General features: G+C 52.2%; 1 protein-coding gene across 1 annotated transcript; it reads left to right on the top strand.

Annotated features, from left to right (window-relative positions):
- The first annotated feature begins 3,777 nt into the window (after positions 1 to 3,777).
- LOC119104699 (uncharacterized) lies at positions 3,778 to 13,780 on the top strand. The gene is made up of 6 exons (XM_037228416.1): positions 3,778 to 3,796; positions 4,218 to 4,292; positions 10,953 to 11,072; positions 12,625 to 12,726; positions 13,181 to 13,253; positions 13,732 to 13,780. The coding sequence occupies exons 1-6, from the start codon at positions 3,778 to 3,780 to the stop codon at positions 13,778 to 13,780; spliced, it is 438 nt and encodes a 145-aa protein (XP_037084311.1).
- Positions 13,781 to 15,006: the final 1,226 nt, after the last annotated feature.

The raw sequence follows: 15,006 nt of genomic DNA, 5'->3' as shown, positions 1-15,006 counted from the left end.
GGGTGTGCGCATGATGTCTGTTTTGGAGCTTAATGAATAGGCGTAAAGGCGTCCAAAGAATTTTATTGAGGCGGTCTTGCATGCATAACTCGTTATTGGTCTCGTACCTTCACCTGCTGAACGAAAGATGTGTTCATTTTTTCGCGTTTCAAGTAAGGTTAAATGTAACTTATGTGGCCGTTGAATCCCAGCTATCTATTGTCTGACGGCATGCGTAACATGCGGTTAGAATCACCAAAATTATGACCATTTCCTGTGCAGCAGGTTTCGTATGATGCCAATGCCACGTTTCCGCCACTTATATCCTCTGAACTGACCTCCCTGTAATTGGTGCCAAAAAAGAGCCCTCCCCGCGCACTAAAGGTGCATGAAATGTCCATTACGAGAACATTCTCATTACTGTGCCAATTACTCAGAGATCGGCTGCGGTCTCGTGTTCTTCCGTGCGGCCTTGTGCAGGGCTAGCTGGCACCCGGCAGCAAACACGTGTCGCTCTCAAAGCCGGGCTGTTTCCCTGACCCTGAAGTCGTCGTGTTTGACATCAGCTGTCAGCCGCTGACAGCCGGAGTGCGAGCCAATCCCCGAAGGCTGTCGGCGCCTCCGACGTATCTGATTGGCGACAGGCTGCGCTGTCGGCGCCGTCGGCGTGCTGCCATGCACGATTGGCACCAGCAACATGTTCCTGTGTCGAACCTTCAGGGCGTTACATATGGCTCCATCGCGCAAGATTGCCATTCAGATTTATGACGTCAGTGACATGCGATCGCCTATGTCTCAATATCAGCATATACATATATATATATATATATATATATATATATATATATAATATATATATATAAATATATATTCCATTTGGTACCTAACGATCATGTTTCATGCTCGTGTACGCAAAGTTGGATCCAGTGCACAATCGCATTGTCATAATAAGCTGAAGTTCAGTACATCGCGAACAACGACCTTAACTTTTGAAGACCGCATGGCGTGCATCGCCGCGGAAACATTAAATTGAGCACCAGCGACTGCGTTTAATTGGAACCAGCCGGCCAGCGGACCGTTGGCGCCGAAATGTAAACATGGTTTACATTCCGGTTTACAGTCGCAATGTGAACCTGGTCTCCCACGTAAGGCTGAGGAAGCTCACAGCCAGACTTGTACTTGGAGCCCCCACCCCCAAAGATCTTAAGATCCGATCCAGGATCCGATCCCAGGATCTGATCTCAGGATCTGATCTCAGGATCCGATCCCAGGATCCGATCCCAGGATCCGATCCAGGATCCGATCCCAGGATCCGATCACAGGATCCGATTCCATATTCCGATTCCAGTGTTTATTAACATGGAATCCTTTTTGTTTTGGGATCCCCCTCGACAGAGGAACCTGGATCCATCCTTGGAATCCGAGCACATGACGGGCCAGCTAAACTATTTGGGTCACTAAGTGATCCGTGAAAGTGTTAAACAAACCAGATCCATCTTGCTGAGTCGGAATAATTGGAAGTCCTCACACCCAGAAATGCGGGAAAATTACATGTCGCATGATCAAGCTGTGCAGACCAGGTCTTAACATAGGCTGTCCAATGAGGTGTGCTATAAGAAACTCAAAGCTACCTTAAGTATTTTTTAGCCAATCTATCACAAGCAGAGTTCAGAAGTTCAATAGAATTTAGAAGCGTGAAGAGACGCAGACTTTTAAGACCCCTGTGACTTTCCTGTCTCTGCTTGCTGTTCTGTGACGTCAGATGTACTCAAATGTCATTGGGCCCACATGAGTTGCCATACCACGACTCGCCATCATATTAAAACTGATGATTCCAGTCGGGAAGGCGAGTGCCAAAAGTTCCGAGACAGTTCGGTTCATTCACTGGTAATCCGATGACGTTTTTACACCAATTATGAACCATCCCGATGAACCTCCCTCTAGGGGAGGGGGAAGGGGGCCCCAGCCTGAATAAATCACCTCAGCGTATAGCGGAAGGGCCTCCGCTCACTTATGGTTCTCAGGCTCCTGCGTGGACTGCGACACACTACGCGCCATTGTCATCACCACACGGCTTTACATAATGCGCTGATGAAATCTGACGTCGCTGCGGTCGGCTCGCCTGGATTGTCTGAGGGCGCTCCTTGCGCCAGCCATGTCGCTGTTGGTTCCAGGACACGCCCCCGCTGGTCACCCTACTGTGTTTTAATTGCCGACGGCGCCATATTGTCACTGCGCGCCCCGCACGCTGAATCTGTTGTCATGGTGACGTCGTCGTGACGGCAAAGAAAGCCGCGCTTTCGGGTGGGCGTGATTTTTTTTTCCCGCCGTGAATGCGTCGTAATGGCGAGGGCGTTTCAGCGTCTCCAAAAGTCGGTTTCTGAAAGGCGTCCTTGTCCCACTTCTTTAGTAGATGTCGTTTTGGTTTGCTGCCTAAATTTTTCAAAGCTAGGATGCCATTACAGTAGCAGTCTCTGCGATGTTGACAGGCGGTGCTAGTGGAGGTTTTGTCTGTCATGGCAGCTCGTCTGTTTCACTGGCAGTATTTGCTGGCTCTTGAAGCCCCTGGGAGACTGGGAGGCTTCACACAGTATTGATCAGGGGATTTATTTCGTCGGATTTGCATGCACCGCGATTGGATGAGCTTCCCCGACATTTTTGGAAACAGCGCTGTTTCCAAACTATCTGAGCTACGTTTCTTGAGGTTGTAGACTATGTCACACTGCAAAACACATATTTGCATGATGGCCACGCCCTGCATTTCGATGCCGTGAGGAAAAAGCTTCATCGCTTGTCCTTTCAAGCACAGGGATCATCCCGATCTAACTTGGCCCTATGGTGACATTAAGCAGCACTTACAGATACCATGCGCAATGCTATTCAGCATACGCCCATTGGCCACAAATACGAAGGGGGTCGTTGATTGTGCGTTGTCCTGCTCTTACTGGCTGGCGTGTTGAATAACTGTCACGATGACTGCGATGGCAGCAATCGCAGCTTAACGTGCCACGACGGCCCAATTTGTTTCAGGCTAAGCTTGACAGAGTTTTCGCAATTTTCCCTCTCTCTCTTCACGGTGCGCCTTTGTGAATTAATGCGTGGCGTGACCTCGTGCTTGTGACCAGTGACGTAGTCGTGTAGAGTACTTCATGAAGTCGCGGGGGTCGTTACAGTTTCTTGCCGGTTGAGTTTTACAGCATTGCGTGCTGCGGATCGTCAGGATAAATGTTACGTATGGTGGCCATGTTTTATGCTAAAGTCATCCCTGTTTTCATACATGAGCCATCTTTCATCCTGGTTCCGTTTTACCTTTCTCCTGACTAGGTTCTGCTTGGCCAGTGGTCTGTTCTCAACCGCCCTCCGCCGCACGGGCTACCTAAATGTAGACTCAGTACTGCCCGCGGGCCATGCGGGTCGGACCATGGCCGCTGCGGTGCCTTTTTCAACCAAGTATCAATCTGATCTGACTTGTGAGCTAAAAGTGACGAGAAGCCGAATGCAGCACCTATCTCTGAGGGAGGCGCGATAGTGTAGCCATATGGTTTGTGGTGGGCGGTAAAGACCATGGGCCCGGTAGGAACCAGTTGAGCGAGTGGACCCGCGTTCCGAATCCCAGTTCTGCCATCGATTTTTGCTCACTTAAAGGTTCTCACGGCTTGGTGAACCCGGGTTCTCCCATGGAAATGTGGGACCTAGAACGCTACAAACTAGACTCCAGGTGCCAGCTGCGGCACTTGCAAAGAGAACGTTTCCCACGAGCCGTTTTTTATCCGCGTGCCAGTGTTATCACTTCGCACAATGCGCGACTGTACACGCGGTAAAACCAAAACCCACGAGACCACCACATGCCGACTTCGATGGAAACCCCAATCTAGCCGTCCAAACCTGGCTAAATGTGCCTTTTTTCCCACTAGACGGAGCAGGCCCTTCGTGACAAGCTCGCGTCGCAAGCGAGCCTCTCCGATGACGAATGGCCTGGCGACACCGGCCATTCTCCCGGCAACGGTTGGCTGACGAGCACGGCCGTCAGCACTGACGGACGACCGCGACAACGGGCCAGCAGCCGTGCGCCGACCCGCCGACGCCCCGGGGAGTAAACAGACTGTTTTGTGGCGCTCACGGCGGGACGAGAAGGGCGTCGAGACTACCGCTGGCGGGCGGTGGCCAGAGGGCGGGTGGAGAGCGGTGCGCGCGCTAGAGGTTGCTGGTAGCGGGTGATGATGTTGAAGACGCTGCAGAACTCGTTCCGGCGCTCGCGCGAGAGGAACGGCGAGAGGAAAGAACGGCGGAAGGAAATGGAGTGGTTACGAATGGTGAGTGTTGGGTGCTGCCCAGTTCCTTCTGCGATGCGTCTCTGAGGGTCACTATAACGCCCGCCTGAGGTCACGTTAGCGTCCATATTGTTGCACCGATACCAGCGTCGGGAGGTGTTGTGGCGGGGTCCAGCGGAGGACGTCAGAACAAGTTATTAGAAGTCGACAACCGCAACCTCGAGGAAAGCGTCGTTGATCCATCATGAGGACGATCCTTCCTTCGTGGTGTGAAGTACAACTGCCAGAAAGTGCGTGGATTTTGCGCTGTTTAGAGCGGGTTGACCTTGCGGTGTTTTTCCCCGCGGGATAATTTTTTACTGTCTTCAGACATCTGTTCAAAGCTGCGGTTGACTTCGCCGGAGCATGAAAGGCCGCACGTTTAATCTGCTTCACTTTTGTCGTAGCCTTTGTCCCCTGTCCTTTTCCTTTTGTTCTTTTTGGGGGTTTGTCCTTTGTCCTTTTGCACACGGATGTGGTCCAGTCTACACCCACGCCTCGCTACGCCAAACAACCCCCGCCGCCCCTCCTCCTGTCCCGAGCCCCGCCGATCACCATCCCCCCCTCCCCTCCGTGTGTGGGCGGGGGGGGCTCCGGGGGGGGGGGCAGCTCCGGGGGGGGGGGGCAAGCTTCCGGGGGGGGGGGGGGCAGCTCCGGCGGTCAGGGTGTCATTTATAGCGCCCGTCGCCGACCTTCGATGAGGTGCCTCCGAAACGTTTGTCTTGGCCGGTGGGCGGCGTCGGGGACGGGCCGGGCAGACCTCGGGCGCGTCCCGGTGTCCGCTGAGTCAGAGTGGCCGCCCACCCTCCCCCGCTCCCCCTCGCTGGGCAGAACGGATATCGGTTTGGTCGGAAGTTATATCGCATTGCTCCATGTTATTTTTAAACTGTTGGTTTCTTTTTTAATGGATCTGAACATTTGTTCCGCCGCGTTTTCACCCAGAACTAACGGTTCTAAACGAAACGATTGTGACGGAAGCACGTTTCCACTACAGTGCTAACAAAAATACCAGCTCCGTGCTCAAAACAATGACAACAAGCTTGTGAAGCCGATCTAGGCTGTTCGGGGAAAGGTGAAGTGCCTGACGCTGCCCAGCTCGTGGGCGCATCCATGCAGACCAATTATGACGGAAGTGTCATCATGTTTCAGACCTGCTCTGTAATCAGGCTCCTGTCCCCTCTGTGTTTACTCTGCTGCTGGCTGTTTCCATCCAGTTGCAGCCATGAATTGCGCTTCAAACCCCGCACTGAGTTGCCGCGACGTATCTGCTTCGGTGCAGTGATTCGGCGATTGCTTATTGCTTCGATGACGTGTGTTTGGACGTGGTATTGCACGGGTTGTAGTAGCAGTGCATATGCCATCCAAACCTTGCCTCTGACTGCCCTGCGGATGAGCCATACTGATCTTTTTATTGAGGAATTCAGTGGTTTTCGCTTCGGTAGAATGATCTTACCAAATGATCCAGTGAATGGCCCGCTTTTTGTGGACTTTTCGGGTGCATTTGTCACACGCGACGTGCGTGATCGATGAGATCGTCGACCTCGAAGCCCGTCTGCTCAGAACAGCCAACCCAGGCTTTCAGTTTGTCTTCGGAATTATCGTTTCCGGACTGCAAGAGAGCGTGGAAGCGGCCTTGACTGTGGGAGACCGGGTCCCGAACGTTTATTGGTGCCCACACCTGTTTATGCTGATCGCCAATAAGGTTCTCTTCGCTGGAAGGGGAGCTGGACAAATTTCTATGACGACAGGTAGCTCAGTTGGGGCATTCGTGTTTCAAGAACTCAGCTGAGTGCATTACACCGATTTTCCAGAACACAACTGACCCTCCCCCCCCCCACACCCTGCGTTTGGAACGCTTTGATGCTCAGACTTCGCGCTGGGCGAAGGCGGCGAAGTTAAAAGGTGGTGCTTGGGGGAACCAGATGCCTTCTTGTCGCCTGGATTTCATCCATTTCCTTTCGTCCTGGATATGAATGCAGGAGGCTGAAATATGACTCCTATTTGCAACACCAAACTGTGTAAGGGATGCAAGTATGATACACAAGTGTCTGTAAGTTGAGCACCAAGAAAAATACAGCGTCGCTACATCATTAGTTGTCTCTCACTCCTTCTTCCGGTATACATGCTAAGACTATCGGTATAATCTTGCAACTTCCACCCGTCTTTGCAGTGGACAGTCTTGCCTGCAGCTAGCACGATGTGGGAACAGTTGCTGTTTTCTCGACCCGAAATGGCACTGCAAAACAATGCGAGCCGCGTGTGTGAAGCTTCCGGCTTGTCTGTGTTATCAGGTCTGACGCTGCCAGGCATGAAACGCCACGAAATTGTCACTCTGACACACATTCTGCACTTGCAATTACTTTCTTCTAGATGCCACGTCTGACAGACTCTCTCCATGTACGAGCCACAAGTCTTCTTCCTCTCCCGTCTCTCCCGTTTCGCCCTAACTCTCCCATCAAGAGAGCATCCGCTGTATTGTCGACGTCTTCTGGTACCTCCCCATGCTTTACTGGTGGGCGTTTCATGTGCTCCTATTTCGTTGTGCTATTTTTCTTATTTTCCAGTTCGTGTACGGATTTTTGAAGCCTTTTGATATTGGCTGATGTTTGCCGCGTTTCGTTCCAAGTCCGTTCCTGCCCCACGCCATGCTTATTTTCCTGTTCTGGTGTCTGGGAAACCACATGTACGGGGTTCGATTCGCCGCGTTGCCCACCCTTCCTGCCAGGGTGAGAGGCGGGTGACGCCATGTAGCCTCATAGCTGAGTGCGTCGTAAAGCTACAATCGATCACATTCCCTCTCTGTTCTGCCTCTCTCCACTGAGATCCGTTTCACTATCCAGGCCGGGCTGAGCTCTCCCCCCCCCCCCCCTCTCCAATCCCGCTCCTGCGACGCGGTTCTTGCTCAGCTGATTGTCATGATCAGCTGAGCGGGCTCCACTGGTGCCGAACCGCTTTCGGAGCTGACTATGGCTTTGGTGTGCGCTGATCCGCCGGTGCCCGCTCGTCACCGCGTCTCTGAACAGAAGCGAACCGGAACGGGTGTCGCGCGCGCTCTCTTGTTTTCACTCGCTCTTGTTATCGCTCTGTTTGTCTCCGTTCTGCCGCTTGCGCTGTGCCCACTGAGAGTGTCTGGCAGGTTCGTTGTCCGGTTTCACCGCAGCTATTTTTGCGCATGCTGTCTCCCTCGCCCTGCCGTTGTGACGTGCCGGCTACCAGCTAGGATAGCCCTGCCCGTTACGGTGGCGGCGGCGCTTGTCTCTGTGTGCTCCCCCCCCCCCCCCCTCCCCCTCACACACCCGTTATCGGGTAGGGTGACGGTATCGTGGGCAGCGGCTGTGCAAACCCCGGCCTCGTGCCAGGCTGGGGTGGAATGGGAGTGGGGGGGGGGGGGAGGGGATTTGTGATTGCGTAATCCCAAACCCGTGCTTGGAGACAGTCAAGGTAGCAGGCCCCGATCAGACGTTAGGAAGGCAGCCCGTGAAGCGCCAGTCTAGACTCACTTTAGAGCAGCAGCGTGGCGCGTTGTTGTCACTGAGGCTTTACGACGCACTCAGCTGCCGAGGCTGTGTGGCGTCGCCTGTCTCTCACCCTGGCAGGAAGGGCGGGGAACCACAACACGGCAAGTGGTGCAAATACTGCCGGCGGGATTGTCCGTTGTGTGAGGGGCTAATCTACTTAGGGGCTGTTAACGAGCAAACGGACCTTCGCTGCCGGCGCGGCGGCGGCGTCTCCGCGATGGTGTGAGCGGCCCCTCTGCCGATTGGTCCCCACCATCTGGAGCCCATAAACCCACGTGGGTTTATGGGGACACGCGAGCGGGGACGCACAGTCCCTGCCGAGCTGTCTACGGTCAGGCTCCGACGGCGCGGCTCGATGCGAGCCGCGTCAGCGTTTACGACGACGACGACGACCTCGGAGTGTGCGACGCCGCCCTTCCAACCCCTCTCTCACCTTGCCTCGCAAATCTTTGGCTAATAGAGGCTCTTCCTTCTCAACGTCTGTTTTCGAATCAAGTTGATGGTCCTCCGGAATACTAACGAACTCTTTCTCACGAACAGGGACCATGCATTTCTAAACCGACATCACGCGTGATTATAACCCTAACGCTGCCGGATGACACCCCTAACCTACATGAATGATAAGCCCACCTTATGCATGTTGTGGCCATACCTGATGCGCACACTTACAAAGTCTGACTGAAAATGGAGTGCGGTATTGGAATGAGCGATGCATGGTAGTAAGCATGTTGGCATTGCGGTTGTTACTAAGTTATCTTGCCTGGAGTTGGAAAAAGATTCGCCAAATGGTCCGAAGATGCAAGATGCCAGCGACTTAGTCAAGAAACCACAGTGATTATCGGGATGATGCCATAAGCTTCTGAAACTGTGAGTTAATCGCCTCTCGCGAATAAAGCCATGGCCTTTCTCTCATCTCTCTTTTGTAGGCACTTTTATTTTTTATATCGGAATGCCCCAGAAGTTTCCCGGCATCGTCGCTGACGCGGGTGTTCGCCACCCGACATTCCCCGCATCCTTTGTTACCGAAACTGTGTCTACCATCACCACTTAATATCAGCTCCAGCGCGGAGTCCACTTGGGGCCCACTCGCGCCCAATTCCGGCAATCGACGTCGATTTGGCCGCGTGGCGATGTGGGCGTCGACTGCACGCGCTGCAGGCATTTAACAAATCACGGCGCGCGCACGCTCTTTACTCACCGGACGCGGCCGTTCGCAAAACATCGTGTTTTGTCCACGCCGCGCCGCGTTGGCCGCCTGTTCCGCCGATTGTGCCGCATTGCGGCGCATTTGTGTCGAGTGGAGTTTTGACAGCGCCTTGATAGCGACCAATTGGTTGCACTCGCTGCACTCGCGAGTGGCAGAGGTGCGTGTGCAAGAGCGGCGAAGAAGCAGGGCGTTCTTGATACACTGCAGGGCGGGTCTTTGCGAGGACAGCAGGTTGTCAGCGTGTCATGTTCATTTTAGATGTTCTTGACCCTCGCAGTGACCCGCGTCAAGGTTTCCTCGTTGTATCGTCTGTTTGTTGAGTGTCCGACACGCTTTTTCACGCAGTACCGCAAAACGTTCTGTGGGGTTTTGTAGGTCTGGGCCACGTTGAATATGCCTGGGAGCTCCAACCAGTACCAACTGTTTGCCGCTGCATCAGACAACAAAGCTTTCTTTGCCTCCATTCATTTTCGAAACTCTGCCCAACTCGTGCAACGCGCTACACCCAACTGATGCCTACATAGCTCCGGCCAAACACAACACATCGATCTGGACCACTGCCGCCGATCACTCCCGGCCAGCAGCGGCGGCCGTGTTGCAGCGCCTGCCAGCACCGAACCGAACCGCCGTCCTGAGGGCCGCTGCAGATCTGTTCCTCCGATGCCCGTTCCTCAGCGGGTGACAGCGGCGGCGCTGCCAAATTGTCGGGCTGCCAGATCTGCGCTGGCCGGTCGCAGACCCATGTCCAACAATCGGCTGGCTCCCCCCCCCCTCCCCCTCTCCATTTGTCAGTCCGCTGCCCCCCCCCCCTCCCTCGCCTCGTCGCGCGCGCCGGTCAGGCGCGAGCGTTTTTGCCCCAGGCGGCGACGCTGGGACGAGTTTTTTCGCGACGTTGAGCGAGTCATAACAGACGGCGTGACTCGGTTGCGGCGGCACAAAAAGACCGGCGGCGGACAGACACTCGCTCGCTTTTCATTTGCCGCGGCCAGACGCACTTGGCTGACGTGAGTCCGGCGTGGTGACGTCACTAGAGCTCACTCAGCTGTTGCCGGCGTGATCGAAGGCACTTGAGAGCTGTGGACAGGGCAGGAGTACTGCAGGCTGTCTGGCACAGTACGTGCGTTACTATGGTTGCAATCAAACGCAGGTTTGGGAATATACCTTTGCAAATGGAGGGTCTTGCAGGGACAGGGTACGCACATTGCACAACCAGCATCTGACGTATGTTTTGAAATGGTTCCCGACTCTTGGTTCGAAAAGCATGCGACCATTGTTATACTGCAAGGGGTGGGATGCATGCAATCAGTAACAAGGTAGTCGCCCAATGTTGAACATGCAGTGCGGATGAAATGTTTCCTCGCAATATGGTAACAGGGTTGTGCGGGAGCTGGACGTCATAGTGGTCGAGGGCGGATCTAGCCTGGAGTTGGGGGGGGGGGGGGGGCACCGTTCGTCGCCAGCTAGCTGGTGAGGGATCCGAGGTCCAGGTGCCTGGGTGCCTCTTCGCGAGTACCTAGTAGGGAACACATTCGAAACCGAAAAAACTCCGAAGTGCTTTTTAATATTAAACAGAAGTTGAAACAAACCAGTTAAAACAGTGAAAGTTAAAACAGACGGTAAGTAGACGAAACTTTTATGAATTTCTGGGAATGTTTTTTGGGGGCCAAAACATACTCCCAGAGGTTTGGGGGGGCCATGGCCCGTGACTCCCCCCCCCCTCCCAGGATCCGCCTATGATAGTGGCTATGTTTAGTGTTGTTTGAGCCATGCATTCCATACTTTTGGTTAATCATGCGACATACAATGGTGCGTCAATTTAGTCGGGATTAAAGTCACTTTAAGTCATACACATGACAAACAAGAAAGGAGCACGAGTGTAAACACAGCACAAAAACATGCTTATTCACCCGCCATTACCCTGTGCATCTTCTGTTGCAGGAGAAATCGCGCAACCCGCGGCCGAGTCGACCGCAGCGCCGTCTGGCGGTGTGACGTCATCACCCCTGCCGCCACCTAGTCCCAAATCTCTGAGCAGAAGTCCGTCGCTGCGTCGGAAAGGTGAGTGATCTTGGATCGACTGGCCTTTGACCTGGCTGGCGCGCGGACAGGTGGGTCGGTGCGGGAACTGCCCCGGACCAGTAGGGCTATTTCTGAGGCTTCTGGGGCCGGCTAGAGACTTCTCTGGGGCCTTCCACATCTAGTCAAGTTCCTGAATCCCGCCTCTCTAGTGATTTCTGCGTTTGAACACTCCACCTCATCGTCTCTCTTTCGTCTGCATGCCCATAATTCGAAATTTTTCGCTTAAAAGATCACTGAGAAGTCATCGCTGCCAGGAATCTCCTCCAAATAGAAGGATGGGTTGAGTCCCGTCCCAGACCGTAATGTTCGTCGTTACTGATTCTGATTGACCCATGACCTTGGCCGCCGTTTGTCCCCATGACGCTTCTAAAGGTACATGCTGTGACGCCTGGCTCGCTGCGTTTCGAAAACGAGAAACGATTTGGGGATGCTTTGCTGAAGTTGCCGTGACTTGGCCGGGCACTGCACGAGAGGAATGAAATGACTGGCATACTGCTTTGCATTCTTAGTGCGTCATGATAGAAAAATAAGGATGTGGATGGTATTTTTTGGACGGAATATGTCATTAAATTAATTTAATAAATGGCATCAACCATAGTATGGGCTGGTGATGCATTGCGTTTGATGGTAAAATAGCCTCTCTAGCAATGACAAGGTATTCTCCAAACATCCTCTCTGATGTGTGGAAGCCAATTTTTTGGCGCTTCAATTATAAAGCGTCACAAGGAATCATTAGACGTTTCATCGGCGCATAACGCGTGGCACTAAACCTCTTAAAAGACTTCAGAAAATTCGGACCCCAATTATTAAATTAGACGAAAGCCTGTGGCATTCAGAACAAATATTCCTAAAAAAGACAAGGGGTTTGTATGCACCTTAAATTTAGTAACAAGGATGCGTTTATTCGGTAGCTCAGTTCGTGAACATTTCATATCTCGTCTCTGGCACTAACTTTAGGCCATGGAGCATAGTACCCTGACCGGGGGGAGGGAGGGGGTGGGGAGGAGTCCTGTAAAAGCGTTAGTACTCACAGGCCTTAATTTGTATTTACTCTAACCATTTCATATTCAAAATAACTTAACTCCGGGCATATAATTCAGAATTGGTTAGAGGGAGCAGTCCTTGTTGTCCCCATAGCATGGTGTTGCATGATGCATTTTGAAGCAATGTCAAGTGGTTTGGGCACTCGTTTTGCATTCAGGCATACTGCCACCGTTGATACTAAGCACGGTGCAAACTTGGATATTACCTCTGGATGTGTTTTTCTCACCGTAACCACGTGTGAGTGGCATTGACGCACATTGCTGTGTTTATGCACGCGTTTGATGTCTTTGTGTTGTGTGACGTCTTTATTCTTTAATCATTGGTTATGACTTGTTTTTGCACTTCGTCGCACCAACCTTAATTAAGAGTGGTCTGATGTCACCAGAGAATAAGACATCAGAAACCACGCCGTCGGTTTGTTTTGTTGGTATGCCGGTTTTAACATGCACGTGGGCACGTGTGCTTGTTTGTGTGGCTGCACCACCAGAACTAAGGAGCGTGCACGAATCGGTCACGTCCTTCATCGAAGCAGAGACCAGTCCTCTGCTAAAGGAGATCGACAATGCACTCAACCAAAAATACGACCTGGGTAAGTGCGTGCGATTTTGCTCGACTTTGGATAACTCTTTTGTGGGCGGCGTTTTGATTGTCTGCTTGTACTGTGTTATGTCATATCTGTTTCAGGCTTCTTCCTGATTTGGCATTTAAAGCGAAACATTGTATAAAGTGATGCCTTTAAACGCAGGCGAGGTGGCTTCCTGGCCTCAGGTTTTGCTCAAGCATTCCTGTGCTTGCATTTTTTTTTGCCTGGTCGCAAGAGTTGTTGTTCTCTTTGCGCTATTCAAATCACTTATATTCGCACAATCTCCTCTAAGGATGATATTTTACATCTTTGTCGCCTTTTTGGATACTCTGAATACAAATAGGAGTACGATTCCATTTGGCTCTAGTCCCCGCAACAGAAAGCGGCAGCCTCCATCACGTGTTTTTTACTCAAATCACGAGTGATGTTTGCCACGCAACCTCCGATTTGTTGTCAGCAGTGTCGCCTCTGAAAGCGCCGATATCGCGGCAGAATCTTATGACAGCTATAGAGGATACGCTTACGTATCGGGGGTAAGAAGCTGCCTTGCTCATTTTTATTTCATATTACACCATCTCTTTTGCTTGCGCTCCGTCTGCTTTTGTTGCCTATGTGTATGCCTCTTGCATATGACGTATGAACCGAGCAGGATTATTTCGGAGCTTCTCTGACTTTTTTCTTTGTCTCTATCCGTACCCCCCACATTACATTCACTTTATAAAATATTCGACATTCGTGAACCCCTCGACCTCGTTCCGCGAGTCATCTTAAAACGACTTAAGTGATTTCAGTTGCACTTTATAAATCCGCATCGAATGCGAGTTATGAATTTCGTGACTGGTGCTAGCTTTTCACGCTACAGGACAGCTTTTCTGCCCTTTCGCTCGTTCCTTTTCTTGGTTCTTTTTTCCTGTTTTTGGTTCCTGTCCTATTTGGTTCGGATCAGCACAGCCGTTCATCCATCTGTCCAGTTGTCCTTGACCCCATTACCCGTGTCTGAAACCTCCGCAGGCGAGTACGGGTCTGCAATCCGGCCACAGTTCAAGGCCAGGTCACGTAGCCCTGGTGAGGGTCAGGCGAGAAAATGCGATTTTCCGGTCCCGCTTGTGCCCGGCGCAGAGGGGATGGTAGCCGAAACCCCTGACCCGAGTTGTTGAATCGCGTACCGCGCCTGCTGATAGGTACATGGAGTGGTCAGCACGATTTGGACTTCTGTGCGTTAGACAGTGTGCCTTTTTGATTGGTGGAAACATTTTACGTGTGGGTTCTGATTGGTGGATAGATTTTAGGCGTGGGTTTTGATTGGTGGACAGGTTTTAGTGCGCGCTCCGATTCATGGACAGATTTTAGGTGTGGCATTTTGATTGGTGGGCAGACTTCAGCGATGCCCCTCATCCGACTTTCCTGCGGTCACTGCCGCTTCAGGTCATGTGACGTTGAAGTCCACCGTTCCGGTTGCCCCCGCACAGGTGACCTCGGCTTCGCGTATAGGCTCAGCAACGAGCGGGTCGGATACATACCCACGCGGGTCGGATACATATCCATGCGGGTCGGATACATATTCACAGACGATTATGAGGATCCGCACGCGTATTCAAAGAGAATGCACGGACTATAAGGGTGGAATCTTCAAGGGCACACCAGAAAAAGTGGACCTTATTGACAAGGTAGATGGAAGGGTAAGCGACGGGTACAACCAAATGGGGACGTGTAGCGGTCACGAGACATGACACATCGGGCTGCCCGTATATTAGGGAAAGGCCATTTAAGTTGTGAAGGTTTGTAATGGGGTGCTACCCACTGCATACGCAAAAACCGAGCCGGCTGCCCGATCCCTCGCTGAATGTGAGCGCTGGATGGGATCTTGACCTTTACAATGCATGACCTCATTTCCTTGCTGATCATCAGTATTGCAATGCTTCCTTGCTTCATCTGGCATGACTTGAGCCTTTATTTGCTATGCATGCGTAGAGGCATGCAACTTGCGTGTGTGTGGTGCTTTGTGGTCGTTCTGCGAAGAGTGTGTGTGGGGGGGGGGGGGGGCATTACCATGGAAACGTACGAAATGCTCCATGTGTGTATGTGTGTGTGTGTGCTCCTGTTTCTAATGTTTCCATTGCGCCCAGTGTGGTAGTGACAACAGTTCTTTTTTGTTGAAACGGAGTAAAAGACGAAGTAAAGGTACGGAGCTCGCCAGGGTTATGCTATGTTTGTTTCTCGTAGAAGGAGCAAAAATATGAATTCAAAGAGAAACTTCAACCCCAGTGCATACGGGATTACGCATTT

Source organism: Pollicipes pollicipes, unplaced genomic scaffold, assembly GCF_011947565.3.
Source record: "Pollicipes pollicipes isolate AB1234 unplaced genomic scaffold, Ppol_2.1 Scaffold_6052;HRSCAF=7182_pilon_pilon_pilon, whole genome shotgun sequence".
Taxonomy (NCBI): Eukaryota; Metazoa; Arthropoda; class Thecostraca; order Pollicipedomorpha; family Pollicipedidae; genus Pollicipes; species Pollicipes pollicipes.
This window is presented reverse-complemented; position numbering and strand designations above follow the sequence as displayed.